The sequence below is a fragment of the Mauremys mutica genome, chromosome 9 (genome assembly GCF_020497125.1).
Source record: "Mauremys mutica isolate MM-2020 ecotype Southern chromosome 9, ASM2049712v1, whole genome shotgun sequence".
NCBI classification, from domain to species: domain Eukaryota; kingdom Metazoa; phylum Chordata; order Testudines; family Geoemydidae; genus Mauremys; species Mauremys mutica.
This window is the reverse complement of record NC_059080.1, coordinates 19354558-19373761: the sequence shown is the minus strand read 5'-3', so window position 1 is coordinate 19373761 and position 19204 is coordinate 19354558. Positions and strand designations below refer to the sequence as shown.

The 19204-nt window shown below is 39.0% G+C and overlaps 1 protein-coding gene across 2 annotated transcripts in view; it reads left to right on the top strand.

Moving 5' to 3' along the window:
* Window positions 1–18074, top strand: part of ATP7A (ATPase copper transporting alpha) — a 62340-nt gene extending 44266 nt beyond the window's left edge. For both annotated transcript variants that reach the window (XM_045030323.1, XM_045030322.1), the window contains 14 exons: window positions 152–385; window positions 883–974; window positions 1355–1482; window positions 1675–1829; window positions 2185–2319; window positions 3485–3679; window positions 3885–4067; window positions 4426–4639; window positions 5378–5524; window positions 5920–6062; window positions 6992–7195; window positions 7943–8060; window positions 8658–8760; window positions 9769–18074. In XM_045030323.1, coding sequence (XP_044886258.1) covers window positions 152–385; window positions 883–974; window positions 1355–1482; window positions 1675–1829; window positions 2185–2319; window positions 3485–3679; window positions 3885–4067; window positions 4426–4639; window positions 5378–5524; window positions 5920–6062; window positions 6992–7195; window positions 7943–8060; window positions 8658–8760; window positions 9769–10045 — 2328 coding nt within the window. In that variant the 3' untranslated portion in view covers window positions 10046–18074. The remainder of the gene's footprint in view (window positions 1–151; window positions 386–882; window positions 975–1354; window positions 1483–1674; window positions 1830–2184; window positions 2320–3484; window positions 3680–3884; window positions 4068–4425; window positions 4640–5377; window positions 5525–5919; window positions 6063–6991; window positions 7196–7942; window positions 8061–8657; window positions 8761–9768) is intronic.
* The last annotated feature ends 1130 nt before the right edge of the window (window positions 18075–19204 follow it).

Genomic DNA, 19204 nt, shown 5'->3' with positions numbered 1-19204 from the left:
GAACAATGTTTAAACTTTTAAACCTGAACTTTAAAAAAGGACGTACAGAAAAGAACCCTGTACCTCTCACTTTCAATAAAGTAGCTTTAGAGCAGTAATTTTTGCATTTGTATTTTTGAGTAAAGTACAATTGTGGTTGTTGTTGTTACAGTTATTTGGGGGCTGGTACTTCTACATTCAAGCATACAAAGCACTGAAGCATAAAACTGCTAACATGGATGTGCTGATTGTTTTGGCAACCACCATTGCATTTGTCTACTCCTTCGTTATTCTTCTAGTTGCAATGGCTGAAAAAGCAAAAGTGAATCCTGTGACGTTCTTTGACACACCTCCTATGCTATTTGTGTTCATTGCACTGGGTCGGTGGTTAGAGCATATGGCAAAGGTAAAGCAAAATAAAAGTACCTGCTCACATGTTTGACATGAAATAAAATACTAGAAAATGTTCCAGACAGGTTGCACTAGAAAGCATGAAAGAGTAAATTTTTAGTGAGATACAGAGGGAATACTTAGCAAGCAAAATCACAGCTTGTAAGAAAACAGAAGCAAGACTGAACTTTGTATTTTTATAAATCTTTATTTGGTGTAAAGTGTCATATTTACAAATTGCAGGAAACTACGTGGGTTTAGTTATAGGGTGCGCATGTTTTAAAATGAAATCACATGAGAAAGCGTGATCCTGATTGCTTATCATTTGTTCATGTGGCAAAATGATTTTCAGCAATTTTGAAAACTATTTAAAATGTGAAGTTTATTTTTTCTAGTCAGTTTGCAAGAAGTGTTTGTTTTAAAGGGTGAATTGTATTGCATGTAGCTGTTTAGCCTGTGATTCTTTTTTGTCGATAGCGTGATCAAAGGCAAATGTGTAAATTCATATTCTAGGGTAAAACATCAGAAGCCCTTTCAAGACTAATTTCACTACAAGCTACAGAAGCAACTCTCGTTAACCTAGGACCAGACAACATTCTTTTGAGGTATTTTGCCTTGTCCTTCCTTTCTTTTCTTTGTTTTTCAACGAACACTTTTACCTTGCTGAAGATGTGCACAAGTAACTTGTTCAACTTAAGAGAATTTGCCAGATGTAATATTAAAATGTAATAAAATTGATACCATTCTGATATGCCATAGTGGAACCTTGCTAATTTGCGCTTTGAAATTGAACAGATTTTCTGAATTGGCAAGTAAACAAAAACAAACAAATAATAAAACAAGGATAAAGCATCACAAAATGCCCTGTATCAATTAGCAATGTATGAATTGGTGAGATTCTGCTGTATATAATGCTGAAAAGTGCTTTTGGACTTGGAAACGTCACTAACCATGTTCTATTAAATGTACTATACTCCCTTCTCAGTGAAGAGCAGGTTGATGTTGAACTGGTTCAACGGGGTGATGTTGTCAAAGTAGTCCCAGGAGGCAAATTCCCAGTTGATGGCCGTGTTATTGAAGGACAGTCTATGGTAGATGAGTCCCTCATTACAGGTAAGCTGTTTGCTTTTAGAAAAAATTAAAATATTTCTTTGTATCAAATACTTACGAACAAGGGAGATTAAAGTTCACTAATTTGCTTGTGTGTTTTCTAATGGTATGTTAGGACTAGGTAGCAGTAGGAAAAATAGCACTGTCAAAATCAGAATTTGCCACCCTAATGTCTGCTGTTGGCCTTTTATGTAGGTGAAGCAATGCCTGTGGCTAAAAAACCTGGCAGTACAGTTATTGCAGGTTCTATTAATCAGAATGGGTCACTGCTGATCTCTGCAACTCACGTCGGAGCTGATACAACTCTCTCTCAGATTGTCAAACTTGTGGAGGAGGCACAAACCTCAAAGGTACTTTCACTGAATAGTGGCATTGATTTAAACAATTAGTTTCTGCCTCTTCATTTAGGCCTCTATTCAGCAAATCGCATAAAGCTTAGAGTCTTTTAAACCTCAGAATAAGTCTTAATATCAAGACACCAAGCAATCTCGACTTATCAGTCAGAGAAACTTTGAACTCAAAACCTTCAAAGTTCTGAGTCTCTTAATTCTCTCAAGTCATGTCAAAACTATTGAGAGACTATCTAGGTTTTATTAGAAGTATTTGTTGAATATGCTGAGATACTCTGTTTATACTAGTGCTTTAAAGCATGGAAGAGAGTATCATGTGATCAGAATTGATGTTTATGTATTTTCTCCCCCTTAGGCTCCAATCCAGCAATTTGCAGACAAACTTAGTGGCTATTTTGTTCCTTTTATTGTGGCTGTCTCTGTGGTTACTCTTTTTGCTTGGATTGTAATTGGATTTGTCAATTTTGAAATTGTGGAAACATATTTTCATGTAAGTGACTCTCTTAAATCACTTTCTTAAATGTTATTAAATAATAGATGTATTAGAAGTCTGTTTGACTGCAGCAGTTCCATCCCAGAATATCCTCACAGTCACTTGTCTAGTATATTGTTCACATGCTGCAATGTTTTTCTATATTTTTGCTTATGAAAGGAAAACTGCAAAGTCATATAGCACATGATAGTTAACTAAGTCTTTACAAAATATTTAAAACTACTTAGAAAGCTGTTACTAGACATCCTTGCCACTGTTCATCTCCATTCAGCCATAGGGATATTGAGTATAGGCTGCTGTCTTACTAGTACTACTTAGCAATGGCTCTGTCTGATACAAATCAGGACTGAAAGTATCAACTTCACTACTAAAAAGACTCAGAAATGGGAACTTTATTTTGAAAAAGTATTGAACTCACAAACCTGAAAGAGTTCAATGATTAACAAAAATACCTTGTTTTAAAAAAATATTTTAATTGGTTAACTTAATTATTAAACTAATTATTAACTGTTTAAAACAAACAAAACAGTAATGTGACATTACAAAAACCTTGAAACTTTCCAATGTCCTTTCCTTTGGGAAAGATGATCTCTTCAACCTAGGTCCCAATTCTGCATCAGAATCTGCTGGCACAGCCCCATGGAGAATCCAGCTTGAAGTCAATAGACTTCACATACTGGTGGATCTCATTATAGGACGGGGCCCTAATTTGCACTATCAGACAGTAACGATGGCAGTTCCTTGCTTGATTATTTTTTCTGACAGAGGATGCAAGTGAAGATTCTAGTGGAGAGTATTTATAGGGCATTAATCACCATATGTAGTGATTAGAGTATTGTTCATTATGGTCCAGTTTAAAGGAGTCTCATGGCTTATATTCTTTAGTTTGAGTAAATAACTAGAATGAGGCAGGGGTCTTATGAGTAAAATATAGCATGTGATAGGTATATGCACTACAGGACAGAATAAGGTTGTGTGGGCAATCAGAATATTGGTACTTCCTAACTTTCAAGCGCTTTACTTTTCAACTTAAAAACTCTGTTTGAAGAATGTTATTGTATGTAATTACAAATATGCCTTTGTGACTAAGAAAATGTATAGTTGAATACATGGTTTACAATGTTCCTTACTCTGTTACTAAAACGTGTTTCTGTGTCCACAGGGTTACAATAAGAGCATTTCCAAAACCGAAGTAATAATCCGCTTTGCTTTCCAAGCCGCCATCACAGTTTTGTGCATTGCCTGTCCTTGTTCATTGGGATTAGCAACCCCAACAGCTGTGATGGTGGGTACTGGGGTAGGAGCTCAGAATGGCATATTGATCAAAGGTGGAGAACCACTAGAGATGGCTCATAAGGTAAAAAATGCAATTTATTTTTCCAGGGCTTTAATTTATAGTAGGACTCTACATGCCAGTATTCTGCATTTGTTTCCAAACACAGAAGTTATCACCACATGTCGTCTGTAGGTGGCTAGGTAGTAACTTTGGACAGTAACTTTGAATCTGAATGATTCTGCAGTAAGACCTTCGTGCAACAATGCAGTTTTCTGTTTTGCTGCAGGTAAAGGTGGTGGTATTTGATAAAACAGGAACCATTACCCATGGAACTCCAGAAGTGATGCAGGTGAAGATTCTAGTGGAGGATAACCAGATGCCACGTAATAAGATTTTGGCAATAGTGGGGACTGCTGAGAGTAACAGTGAACACCCTCTGGGGACAGCAATAACAAAATACTGCAAGAAGGTATGGTACTGAGATTCTTTTAGATGGGCAGAATATTTTGCAGTGATAGAGATCCTCTCCTGTAGAGCTTTGTCTCAATATTGTGTGTGCATCTGTGAATAACCTTGCACTGACTAGAAAGTGGTTGGCTTATTAAAGTGGCCTTTTACTTGGAGAGTTCTGAAAGTTGAAAATTATGAAGGCATGTGAGTGATTTAGTACTGTTTACACTAGAGCCTGACACTTAAAATGCAATCATCAAAACACAAGTTTATCTGCTTATATTCTAGATTTGGGTTTGGGTGTAATTTACTGTCAGCACTCTTATAAATGCAACTGGTTCTGTATTTTTCAGATAATGTTCGACCTTTTCTTTTAGGAACTGGACTCAGAAACTCTTGGAACCTGTACAGATTTTCAGGTAGTAGCAGGCTGTGGCATTAGCTGTAAAGTCACCAATATTGAAGCATTGCTGTACAGGAGGAATGAGAAGGTTGAAGAAAATAATATTAAGAATATGACACTCATAAAAGTTGATGAGAACTTTGAGGACTCAATGCAACCTGCCTTGATTATTGATGCCCAGTTGCCAAGTAAGCTGACACATGCGTGTAAAATAAAATTTGTGCCAAGAATGATGATCTGGTTTTGTCTGACTTTTGTTGAGGATGCTGGGGGAAGAGGCTGCCATGGGTCACTCACCTTTCCCCTCTGGAAAACTGGGTCTGCAACCTCCTGGAGGCACAAAGGAGTTGCTTTTTACTTAATTTAATAGCTATGTATTTTATTCATCTCTGGAATGGGGTAATTGATGCTTGTATATCTCTGAGGGACATGGGCTAAAAGGAGCTCTATTAAAATGGGACACAGAGATTTTAAAGTTCTGTGCTAAAGGTAATTTGTGTTAGAACTGGAAATAGAACACAGGAGTCCACTCCCACTGCCCTTCTGTGTTCTCTTTAAAACTGTGCTTCTTCCCAGATGATCGCTACCCAAAATCTTCATGTAACTTACACTATTGACCAGTCTTTGCTCATGGCTTTCATGTGTAGTAGAGCTCAGAGAGGACATTTACACAGTGTTGTCCCATGTTAGAACTGTAGGTGCAAGTAAATGCTATCAGCCTCTTATTGAAGAACAGCTAATTCATTTCTTTATCAAAAAACAGGGAAAAGAAACGTTTGTGGGGTGGGTAAGAAGAAAACGGTTCCTAAATATTATTTAGATTTTGGATAATGATGCCACTAATCTGTTTGAGCACCCTATGAACTCTTGTCTGGATTAACTTGAATGTATCCACATAATGGTAGGATTGTATTTTCTTTCTACAGCTACCTTGAATCATCAAAAGTATTCTGTTCTCATTGGAAACCGGGAATGGATGAATAGAAATGGCCTTCTTCTTAAAAGCAATATTGATAATGCCATGATTGAACACGAACGTAGAGGTTGCACTGCAGTCCTTGTAGCTGTTGATGGTAAGATTGATGTCCCTTTTCTGTGTTCTTGGGTTTGACTTGTGACCATTTAAATAGAAAGCGATGAGGGAAACAATTGACCCTGAAACTATAATCTGGATTATTATTAATAATAATAATTAATAATACCTTGCACTTGTATAGAATCATGTGACCACAAATGAGTTTCTAGCTTTCAAGTTTTTGTAACATTTTGAAAGGTAGAGCCTCGTCCAGCTCTCCTCTACTGCACGGATGTTTGGGCGACTATAAGGACTTTTAAGGGTTAGGAGACTAATGAAGAAGAAGAGGGGATCCTTTGGGCTCTGAGAGGGTCTTCTAGGACCCATTGCCTGCTAAAGGTGGGGAAAAGAACTTTAATAAGAACACATTCATTTTCATGCTGTCTGTATTAGGAGTGCTGTGTGGCTTGATAGCTATTGCTGATACAGTGAAACCTGAAGCTGAATTGGCAGTCCACATTTTGAAGACTATGGGTTTAGAAGTTGTTCTAATGACTGGAGACAACAGTAAAACAGCGAGATATATTGCCTCTGAGGTAAGTTGCTGAATATCTCAGTGACTTATAATTTTCTTCATAGTATTCTCCCCACCCTCCCAATGAACTCTGTTATGCTGTACTCCAGGGGGGAGGGAATATCTCCTCTCATGTTTAAGTGCCCCCCCCTGGCTGATACATAGCAAAACTGGTTGAAGGTGAAAAGTGCCAACCGTGTAAAAACAATCTAAGATGTTAGTAACTAGTACAGAAACACTTGTAGGTTTTTTGTAAGCAGCTCTAATTCTGACTTCAGTGTATTGCGCTTCTTACATCAGATTTGGACCAGGACTTTTAGCCTGATGATCTCCCTTTTAACCCTCATAGTGCATAATAAAATCAGTTTATTTTTGAATGATCCTCAAGCAATTATCTATTTAAGTATCTCTACTTAAATAGCTGGCATGAAAATACATTGATCATTGGAGAAAGATTACTCTTGAAGATCTAAAAATCTAGATCTCTTTGGTTTCTTTGAGTTGTTATAGCAGTTAGTGTTTTCTCAGCAGTCTGTACATTCTCTGCTAAAAGGATGAATTAGAACTGTTTCCTGCTTTATACGGTATCTTCCTATTTACTTTCTAAATTTCAGGTTTTTTAACAGAATTGTTCCCCCTTTGCTAATCCAGTAATCAAAATTACTACCTTTCTTGCTAAAATCAAGTCACATCCCTAAAATAGACTAGGCTCTCCCTCATGTCAGTGACCGCATTGGGGAAATGATAAAATAGTGTGGCAGTGGGAAAAAATAGTCTGCTGCGTGGTATGTTACTTAAAGTGAAATTGGATTGTAGTTGGTTCACTGTTCACTCAAAGGGATACTGTTTGCTCCCCACCAGAGAGAATAGAAAGCATATACATTCAGAGACAGAATCTTGGACAGCGCATGGAAAAGTTGTAATATGGTTTTGTTCTTTTTCTTTCTTTAGGTTGGCATCTCCAAAGTGTTTGCTGAGGTTCTTCCCTCACACAAGGTAGCCAAAGTGAAACAGTTACAAGAAGAGGGCAAGCGGGTAGCAATGGTGGGAGATGGTATCAATGATTCCCCCGCTCTTGCCATGGCTAATGTGGGAATTGCAATTGGTACAGGCACTGATGTAGCCATTGAGGCAGCAGATGTGGTTTTAATTAGGGTAAGTAATGGAACTAAGCTTGTTTCGTTAAAGAGAAATGGGTGGGGCATGCCAGAGATAGTGAAGTGAAAGCCGTTGTTTGGGACCTGTGCTCAGTCCCTCACTCTGACACTGGCCTGATTGGGACAACTGCAGAGATGATGTGCTCCATCCGTACAGACCAATGGAATTGGAGCAGGGAGGAAACTATCTTTCTCTGACTCCTGAGGGTGTGATATTCATTGGCTCTTGAAGAAAGCTGCAGATGGCTTTCTTTTGCTGGATGTACTGTGGCAACAGTGCCAACTCTGAGGATGGGTAAATGAGAGGGAATGAGGGTGACCTTTGGGGAAGGAATGGAACATTGAAAATTAAACTTTATTTTGGAAGGATGCTATAACACCTAGAATCTGGTGATCGTGTCTTCCTGCATGCTAAGTTGAATTTTCATAGCCTGGTTATAAATGCCTAAAAAACAGAGTTTGATAGGAACCCTGACAAGTGATTGTAGCAACACTAACGTTGCTGTAAACATATTTATTTGTTTTGCATCAGTGCCCAGGGACTCCAAACGCTTATTGTGCTGGGCACTGCACAAACATAAAATAGAGGAAGGAGTGACAATCTAAAAACACCTACTAGAGAGACACTTGCATCTTTTAGAAATGCTCAGTGCACAGTATTTAGCTTTGATAACAGTAATGTGATAACATTTCATATGTGACATTAGTTTTCTTTGACTTTTCCTATAAACACTTTAATTTGCAGAACGATTTGTTAGATGTGGTGGCAAGTATAGATTTATCAAGGAAAACCGTCAGAACAATCCGGTTCAACTTTGTCTTTGCTCTGATTTATAATCTCGTGGGAATTCCTGTTGCTGCTGGTACGTGAGTGTTCTGTCGTAGTACTGATGTGCTTTTTTTAATAGATGATTGCAGTTGTGTGGTTTGTTTTTTTTTCATTTTCATAAAATGGTACCCATCGTTCTTGCCTGTGACTGATTATCAGTACAAGCTCTTTACCTTTAGAGAGATGGTGGTGGAGCAGCAGGAAACTATCCCCTATTATAATATGGTCTGTACATCGACATGTATTTAAGAGAAACATTTTGTTGAATGAGGTGTGAAAACCCATGGTTTTGACTTCATGAAGAGAACCCTTTACTGCAGGGAAAAAAAGCTATGTCTACACTTGAACTTTCAGTTGTATTTTAACACATGCTAGATAACCCATTTTAGCTAATACAGCTGTAAATTCTAGTATAGAAATGACAAAATTATTATTCCTACCTGTATTTCTGTTTTGCATACACTAGAACTTACACTCATGTTTGTTAATGTGTTAAAATGCAACTAAAACTTCATGTATAGACATCCATAGGGATACTTGCTCGGTTGTATACAGTGCATTAAAGGTACTGTATAAGGAATATTCTGTTCTTATGTGGTTTATCTGGAATCAGCGCTGGTTTCTTTCCTAGGTGTCTTTCTGCCAGTTGGTATCGTTTTGCAGCCGTGGATGGGCTCTGCTGCAATGGCTGCCTCTTCTGTTTCCGTTGTGTGTTCTTCTCTGTTGCTAAAGTTGTAAGTGAAAAATTCTGTACTTATTTTAATTTGCAGTCACAGATCTCTTAGTTTAGAGACAGAGGGGTCTAGTGAACTGGGCACAGGATGAAGAGTTAGAGACTCCTAAACTCTAATCCTAGCTCTGGAATTCAGGCAAGTCCATCTTTAGTAGTGGCTGTTTTCAGGCTGATCACCTTCTCAACACACTTCCTCCTGGGTTTCTTTTTTGTCCGTTTTGCTTCATCGGAGTAGCCAGTTGATCCAAAATATGTCAGGCAGTTTTGTTAAACAAGTGAGTTTGAACTGCATCCCGGCCAGGTGCACATAATGGGAACTATAAAAACCAGTAGTGCACTTAGTATGTAATAACTCTTGTCACTGAAAATCTGTGGGAGGTTTTGTTGCCAGATCATGCTGGCTTTTTTACAGATACTTGGCTATGATGCAACACAGTTGGGAACAGCACACCTACTGGCATTGAGGACTTAACAGTATGAACTATTGCAATAAACAATACTGTGCTAAATGCCATGGCTTGTTTTATTTCTTACCCCTCAGCCAACTTCAGTGGAGAGCTGTGGTGGATATGATACCATATAGTGTGGGAACCAGCGAGTGCTGGTGTCAAAGGGCCATGGGTAGAAAAGGCGATGATTTCCTAATTATAGTAGAACACTTCCATAATGCCTCTTCCATTAACAAAACCTGTAGATGCATTCTACCAGGAGGTACCTGGGAATTTCAACACCAGTCAAACTGTTAAATAGAAGTGGTATGAATCTGCTTTGCTCTCCCTTCCCCTTCTGTGTACTCTTTTAAAATAAAGCTCTCATTTGGTATTAGAATCAACCAAAAGATGAGAAATTAGAAGTTTCTAACACTGCACTGTGTATTCAAATTATGAATGACAGTGGGTATTAACTATACTGATTTGTACATGAGCATCTGCAGTAGTTTCTTTCCACAATGAGTTGTTTCTATTCACAGTTACTGCCAACTAATTTATACTGGATTTTTTTCCCTTAGCTACAAGAAACCAAGTTATGAGAAATATGAGCTCCATGCCCGTGGCTATATGAGACAGAAGAGCCGTTCGGAAATCTGTGTCCATGTTGGAATTGATGATACTGGGACAGCTTCTCCCAAACTTAGCCTAATGGATCAAATCATCAGCTATAGTAGAGCCTCGCTAAATTCCCTGTTCTCAGATAAACGCTCCCTCAACAGCATAGTTCTCAGTGAACCAGATAAGCACTCACTTCTAGTGGGAGATTTCAGAGAGGAAGAAGACACAGCATTATAAAAAGCTCTTAAAAAGATACAGTTGGCTAGAATTCTGTATGCACTGATAAGTTCTGGAGGTCTGACTTGTTTTAAGGATTTTCCTCTCATCTTCTCTAGGTTTTAATTGCCTAATTGTACAGGAAAGAAAATATTTTTTCATGTTTTAAACACTGAAGCTGGTCCATTTATTTGCGGTGACCTTCCAGGATATTTTACCAGACATGGCAAAGAAAGAAAGGGCAGTGGCGGCTGGAGCCTGCAAGTGAAGCTGGATAATGTCACTAAGAAGCTATTAATGTCACACTATTTTTCTAGAAAATTCTGAAATAGAATTAAGAAAACACGCAGGGGAACCAGAAATGGAATACCGGTAGAGGACTGACCAGCAGGCAACTGGGGACAGTTTCTTGATGTGTAGCGTGGTTAATATGTTTGCTGTTTCAAAGATGTTGATGACCACAGCTGTAAACACTGAAAGTGCTCTTCATTTGCAAATGGATGTGCCTTATTGCATAACTTTTGGGATTACTCTCATTTATAACCTATATGTCCTGCAAAATCTTAGATAATTTTTGGGTTTTTTTTTACCCAAATCCCTTACCATCTCTTCTCCCTTGATCCGGATCGTGGTCATATGTAGAGAGAGAGATCTGAGGGAGCTTGGATTTATTTCCCCACCATCTTCTCCCTGATTAACTTCTTTCCTTTCTCTGTACATCTGTGTCCCAATACACTCCTGCGACTGAGATTGTGTGCTAGAAAGCACATTAAGTACACACACAGTGGGTTGATGTCTTGCCTCTCCTAGCCTCTGCTAGCTCAGAAAACACGCCACCTGAGATTTCTCTCATGCTCATCTGAGGAAGTAATAGGGTGGTGCTACTACCTGAATTATTGTGTTTTTTAAAAAGTCTGTTAACCAGTAATAACTACACTGAATGCTATCAGCACCTGCCAGTTCCCTTTAAATGAACTGCAGTGATTCATACTGATGTTACAAGGTTCACCATTGTAATCTTTACAATTACACCTTCACACTTAGGTAATGTTACCACACAGCGTTTGCTCCATTTACTACCTACTGAGCTAATGTCAATTGCTTGTAAAGATGTTAATAGTGTACCAGAGATGACCCTGAACCAAAACCCTGGTTCCCAACCACCTCAATTTGGAAATATCCAGATCCAGACTTTGTGAATTGGGTCCACCTTCACTTGTTACAATACTGAATTCTCAAAATCAGATTTTTGATTGCTAATCATAAAAAAAAAGAAATTTCTCACTGAAAAAGCAACTAGGTGTTTATCACCTATTTACCTCCCTGGAATATTGGCTAATCTGCAAATCTTATTCTTGAAATCCTTTTGCTGAGAGAGCTATTTAGCAGTTTACTAGGTAAATAATTATGAGGAACTATACCATGAAGTCTAATCCATGATGTGGGCATTTAATTCTCATTTGTGTTTTTCAGAGAGGTCAGCGCATCTATCAGAGAATAGACACAGAGAACAGTAAATGTTAGTGTTCTAGTTTTTAAGCTGATAATCACAGATAATGCACACATAATGTATGTAAAATATCAAAAGCAAATGTTTGATATATTGTATAATTTTCACTTCATAAGGGAAAATATCAAAATCTGAAAACAGGAAGTTTTGTGCAGCAGAATATGTTGTCCTTAAAGTGTGATCAGAGAGTATTTTACACATATCATAATGCTCAGTGCAGTATATAACTTTTTGTTGTTTCCACATTAAAGAGAAAATTAGGAGTAGGAAAACACCAAATTTTCATTCAGGAATTTGTTTTCATGAGATCACAAACTGATAAGATTTTAAGAAATATTTCAATCTAGATTATAGCTATATTTGTCCTTTCTAGTGTCAAGAAACTTTAATTTATGTTATGGTAAAGACATTCTATTAGGTGGTGTTCTCAATCTTGAGCAGCACAGCTATTTCTGATTAGTGGATGAATTGTTATGTAGAAACCTATATATTACTGCCATGCAGCATTTATTGCTTTAAGATCACATAAATTGCTTCCATGGTTGCAGTTTTGTTTTTCATCTACCCTCATTTTCAGAGGCTCTTTCTGGCAAGACTCAGCAGGTCCAGTGGGGAGTATTCTGCATGATTTGTTTTCTCACGGAAGAACTTTCACATGACAGAAGCCTGTTTCTTTATACAAGAGAACTTGGGTTTGAATTATGCTAGTAATTGGTCATCTTCTGTTTGATCCTGCAACAAATATGATTGGGCCCTGACCAACTCAAAAATGAGAATTTTGTCACTGACATGTGGGAGCAGGAACAGGTTGATAATCCTATGCTTATGACATCTGTTGCATGGAAAAAACTATCAAAATTAAGACTTTTACTTCAAGAATCAAGAATGGTCACTTGGGACAAATCCTGGTTTTAAACTCTTGGTTGGTAGTTAGCAAACAGATGGCAATGAGACCAATTTATTACTCAGTTTTTAAGATGAATAGATATGGTTAAATCTGCAAGTTTTCCTTGTATGAAAGGCCCCCTTTAATGCTTTCTATATCAATAAAACCAGTATTTGATCCCATTACTGCACATGCACTGTGGTATCCAATACTAAGAAGCCTCTTATTTTAATCAGGTGACTGGAAATTTGTTTTGCACTTGAATGCATTGACATACTCAGTATTGTACATCTGGTCCAGAAAATCTGAGTCAGTCTTTTTGAAAACAGGTTTTTTTCCTGGTAAACATCTGTGTGGGAACTTGCTGAAATTTTACAATGTTTATGTTGATGCCTTGTAAATAAAATATTTCATGCTGTGCTTGAAGTTGAAAAACCAAAATGTTTTCCAGTTTGAATGTACAGTGCAGGTGAAATAGCATAAAAGGTAAAATGTTTGCGCACACGTAAATTGTGCAATTTTTTTCTGTAAATATACTTTACTCCTGTCTATGGACATCTTGAAATCATGTGATTGTGTCATCAAAACCATTTTAAGATATTCAGTTACAAATGAAACTATGCATCAAACTAGTTTATTTATTATTATTTCCTGTACTGTCATTAGATATATGTAAGACCTCTGGTTTACTTAAAAAAAGCCAAAACAAAGCCCTGAAAATAATCAGTCTGACATTTTACACTGGATTTACCAGTAAACTTTTACAAATGACACAGGCATGCCTCTTATTGCATGTAATCAGTTTCATACCAAAAGGAGCTGTAAGACCAACAAAGTCAGAACAGAAGCAGGGCAATGTTTAATTACATGAGCCACTAAGAATATTTTGTTTTCTGGCCAAGAAACCCAGAAGTTCCCACCAAATATTTGTAATGTTAGAGAAATCTTTTTTATTAAGTTTGGTATCAGAAAAGGAATGGTGAACAATTCTGTGAAATACTAATTTTAATACTGTTATGTCTCTTTAAATTTACACCTATATGTGTGTAATATTACATGTATAATTCTGTCAAGACTGTGCCTTCAACTTTATAATTATAATGTCAAAATGTAATGTTCAATGCCTGGTTTTTAAAGTACTTTCTAGAATTCCATTTCTAATACTTCTATTGTGAAGTTGGAAAAATATCATTGCCAGCTGCACTTGACTGCTTGCTAATCCCTGTATTGTTGTGCTTCACTATAAAGCTTAAAACATGTGGCCTTTAGAAAGGATTCTTCATTCACCTAAGTGTAGGGTTGCTTTGCAGCATATTTAGATATTCCACATGTAGTGAGTGGGCATTATGGAACCATCTGTTTGGCACCACATGCTGTTTCAACCTTGCTCCCCTTTTCCAATTTCATAGGTGACTCTCTTATTTGGGAATGAGATTTACTGTGAATTGGGATTTTTTTATTTTTGTGAGCTCTGCCATTGGTCTGCCACACTATTTGATCTTTGGCAAGTAATTTCAACTTTCTGCCTCGGTCCAGCTATAAAATGGGCTGGGATGCTGTGGGCATGGTCAATTAATATAGGTTATGCACACTTTGAGATTCTTGGGTAAAAGGTATCAGATGGTATTATTGCAGACGGGAACCTTTCATTTATGTAGTCACCCCATATCCAAAATAAACTGCTAACTAGCATAAAATTGAACTTGAAGCATCCTAAACAGAGAAGAAATCTAACCTGAGGGCCCCTCTGTGAGGTCATGGCACTTTGATCTGACCAAGGTTTAAGTCTAAGTCCTAGATCTCTGCAGGTACTGTGCATGGCCAGAACGATCTCTGCAGTAATTCAGAGAGCTCAGAATGAAAGATGCAAGGACACAAAAATGACAGGCAATGTGGTGGAGGGTTGCCATTGAGTTCACTGGCTAATCTGCCTTCCACAGTATAATCTCCCAAACACAACGTTTAAAATAAAAACAATAATAGAACTGCCTCTAACATTTTGCTACCTGCAAAATACACCTCGTCACCTGGGGCTTCTTTCTGTTCCCCTTCCTGTGATTGCTTTTCCGGCATTATGCACACTTTGTCCCTGCCTCTATGAATGTATAAGTAAAGGCATTGTTGGCTAGGAAATATTTCTGTCTTTTCTGAAAAAGTCACAGTTGCTTGATAAGGCCTCTCGGTCACCCTCAGGCTCTGATCCTGCAAAGATCTACATAGGTAGATCTTTGTGCTTAACTTCTGCATGGTAAGGTGTCCCACTGATTTTATTGGGACTGCTTACAGTGTGGAAAATTAAGCGCATATGCAAGGCTTTGTCTACCCTGCACTTTTGTCGATAAAACTTGTCAAAAAGTTTTATCCACAAAAAGTGCCAGTGTGGACAGTGCTTTGTCAACAGGAGAGCTACTGCCCCTCGTTGAAGGTGGTTTTATTTTGTCAGCAGGCAAGCTTTCTCATGCTGACAAAGAATGACTACAGGGGCATGGCAGTAAGGTGTGTGGTGTAGACATAGCCTAAATCTTTGCAGGCTTGAGTCCTTAGCTTTCCTTTAAAAAAACATTAGTATGGGAATCCTGCCAACAGGTCTGCAGGTGCAGGTCCCCATGGAAATTAATGGGGTGCCACGCACGTAGGTCTGTGCATTTTAGTGTGGGGATGAGACCTACATTTCTAGTCATTGTGGTGGTGAATTTATGGGCTTGTCTACACACAAACTGAAACCAAACTAGCAACATTGGTTTTAATTCACACCTTTAGCTATTTTGGTGCAAGTCTGTGTGTGGACACACTTATTTCAGATCGTCCTATTTTGTTGAGGTCTTATTTTTTTACCAGTTTAAATTAACATAGAACATTCTTATTTCAAAAGAAGTGTCCACATCTCTTTGCACCAAATTATCTAAAGGTGGGGACTAAAACCAATTTCTACTTCGTTTTCTGTGTGTCTACGTACAAATCCTAATCTTTCAAACATGAACTAAGGAGTAACCCCTGGAGGCCTAGTGGTTTGGGAGTAACCTAGGAAGATGAATTTGGTCAAAGAGGTGTGTTCATCTCTTCATCTTCATTTGAAACACTGAAAGACAGAATAGGTAAGATTACATAGCAGTAGGATCTAAAGAGAAGAGGCCAGCCTCACTGTGACCACTGTGGATTGCCGTTTATAGAAGCGGGGCAAGAGAAAAAGCAAGAACTCTTTGCCTTTAACAAAAAAATTGTGAAAAATCAGAAAATAAATCCTGTTCTTCCCGTAACAAAACCAAAAATTCTAAAAAAAATTCAAATAAAAAAAGTTGTCAAACTTAATTGCAAATAAGCCATTTTTTACCATAAAAACAAAGAAATTCTAGAAATGTAAGATTGGAAGGGACCTCAAGAGGTCATCTAGTCCAGCCCCGTGCACTGAGGCAGGACCAAGTAAACCTAGATCATCCCTGACAGTGTTTGTCCAACCTGTTCTTAAAAATCTCCAGTGATGGGGATTCCACAACCTTCCTTGGAAGCCATATAGTTCTTTCATATGGCTTCGGTAGGTAGCAACAGCTACAAATGTATATCTAAGTTTGATAGCCAGCACATTGCTGCAGCAGTGAGCTGGTGAATGTCTTCAGGCCCCCGGCAAAAGAACGAAGGGGACATTCAGATACGATGTGCTCTGTTGTTTGTGCCTGGTGACCACAGTTGCATACAGGTGTTTGCCTCATTTTCCATTTAAAGAGGGTTTGTCCACATCTCCCATGAGATGTCCTGATGCGATTCAATCTGCACCAGTCTTTCCAGCATAAATTAAAACCTGGTGGTTCTTCAACAGGATCAATGACAATTTGTTTTGAGCGGTTGAAGTGCTCCATGTGACTCTTCATTGAGCCTCAACACCAAAGTTGGGTGTAAGGATCTCGATATGGTGCCATGGGTTGCAGGTCTTTATTCTCATCTTTGGCGGGTTCTGCAGGTCATGGTGCAGTGGGATCCTCATATTTGCATTGACATGAATAAGAAAGTGAGATGTCTGAGAAGCTCTTCTAATCTGTGGAAGCTGGATGCATGATGGGACAGGGAGCCAGTCAACTGGAGTAGATTTGAGTATCCCTGACACTGTGCGCATATCATTATTGAGTTGAGTGTCAAGGAGTTTAGTGTGACTTCTATGAAATCACACTGGTGCACAATATTCAGCTGCAGAATATACTAAGGCAATTGTTGCAGTTCGTAAGGTCCATGGACTGGAGCTCCATGATGTTCCGGCCAATTTTCTGATATGCGTGACACGAGATCTGACCTTATTGTGAGTGGTCTCGAGGTGTTGTCGAAAGGTCAAACTCCAATATAATGCCAAGATACTTTGGATTAGCTTCTTGGCTGATGCTCTCATCGCAGAACTGCAGATCGTTTAGTATTAGCCATTTTATAGTTCAGATGGAAAGCAATTATCATAGGGTTTTTTTGTTTTGGATTAGGCCTAAGTTTCCAGCATTGGAAATAATCAGCCATAGTGCTAAGATCTCGGGGTTAGGGTGCAGCTGATGGTATGGAGGCTTGTCTGCCGAACTGCTATGGCAATGTCATCCGCATACATGAATTTCCTTGACTCCGTCTCTGGTATATAGCCCTATAGTCAGGTTAGATAATGGGAAAAATGTTCTAAATCTCCCTTGTTGCAGATTAAGCCCATTCTTGTCCTACCTCCAGTGGAGATGGAGAACAATTGATCACAGTCCTCTTTGTAACAGCCCTTAACATATTTGAAGACTGCTATCAGGTCCCGGGGGACTATCATTTTTTCTGAAGGCTAAACATGCCCCGTTTTTTTAATCTTTCCTCTTAGATCAGGTTTTCTAAACCTTTTATCATTTTTGTTGCACTCCTCCGGACTCTCTCCAATTTGTTCACATCTTTCGTGAATTGTGGCACTCACAATTTGGACACTACGGCAGATAGCGTCTCACCAGAGCCAAGTAAAGTGGGACAGTTATTTCCCTTGTCTTACATATGACACTCCTGTTAATACACCCCAGAATTATATTAACCTTTTTCTGCAACTGCATTACATTGTTGACTTTTATTCAATCTGTGATCCTGTAGCGGGGCAGCTACCCTGCTCCTGAGAGGAAAGGCTCGGCTGATTGGGGAAGCAGCCACAGCTGTGGCCACACCCAATCAGGCCACAGCTGGCCCTATAAAAGGGCTGTGGGCCAGAAGCTAAGTCAGTCTCTCTCTAGCGGTGCAGAGAGAAGGACCTAGCTGTCTGGGAGCAAGGTACCAGAGGTATAGAAGTGGTGGGGAAAGGTGAGCTGAGGGGCTGCAGGGAAGGGCAGCAGGTCCAAACCCACCCTTGCCAGTGATGAGTGGTTTACAGACTGTAGTTTGCCCCTAGATAACAACTGGCAGTAGCCACTGAGGCAAGATGGGGATAGAGGGTTGAGGTTCCCCTGGGAGGGGAGATCCAGACTGTGGGTTACTGCTGGGGGCAGAACCCAGATGAAAAGGTGCACCGGGATCTGGGAGAGACATGAGGGCCCTAAGGCGGGAGAGACATGGGGGCCCTAAGTCAGGTGAGACACAAGACAATAGGAGAAGCTCATCTCAATTGATTAGACTCTGCCTGTTGGTATGCATACTTCCACCTTTTCATGTTCTCTGTATGTATAAATATCTCCTGTCTGTGTGTTCCATTCTATGCATCCGAAGAAGTGAGCTTTAGCTCACGAAAGCTCATGCTACAATAAATTTGTTAGTCTTTAAGGTGCCACAAGTACTCCTGTTTTTTTTGCGGATACAGACTAACACGGCTGCTACTCTGAAACAAGACAATAGGAGGTGCTCTGTTAGCTGGAGAGCTAATTCCCAGCATAACCAGCAGGAGGCGCTGCATTGGTGAGTCTCACTTTGCTACAGATCCGATATAAACCCCATAGATAGATAGATATTCCCTGGTTTTGTATTTTTGCATTTGATTTTTTTCTTCCTTAGTACCTTGCACATGTCTTTATTGAATTTCATTTTGTTGATACCAGGCCAATTCTTCAGTTTAAGGTTATTTTGAATTTTCATCCTGTCCTTTGGAAGTGCTACTATGCAGTATGCACTCCTTCTTGACCTCCAAACAAGTATATACATTCTTGATGTATAATGCAACATCTCTTCCCTTTTTTCCTTGCCTATCCTCCTTGAACAAACTATGCTTCTCTATACCGATATTCCAATGGTGAGATTTATCTCATCAAATCTGTGATACCAATTGTCATAATTCAGTTTATGTACTACCAGCTGTTCCTATTTATTCCCCATATTCCTTTCATTTGTGTAGAGCAGATTTCCCCCACTGCTATCCTTCTTGTTCCTATGACCCTACTGTAATTTTTAATTTCCCTGACAACTCCCACCCCCCAACATCTACCCCTGTGTTATGGTCACCTTTTTTAATACCTGTGTGTGGGCTTTTGTCATCTTCCCCCTTTGAACCTAGTTTAAAGTCGTCCTCACTCAGTTGGTGAGTAGGTGATTGAAGATGCTCATCCCTTTCTTGGTCAGGTGGACCTTGTCTCTTCCCAGCAGTCAGTTTTCTCAGAACAGAATCCTACTATCAAGGAAGCCAAAGCGCTCCTGTCTACACCAACTGCATGGGCCCTTATCCTCAACGGGGAGGATGGATGGGGAGAAAAAACCTGTGCCCCAATTCCTTCACTTTTGCTCCCAAAACCCTGCACTCACTGCTGATCTGCTCAGTATCGTCCTTGGAAGTATTATTAGTGGATGATTTGGATGTTGATGATTACCATGG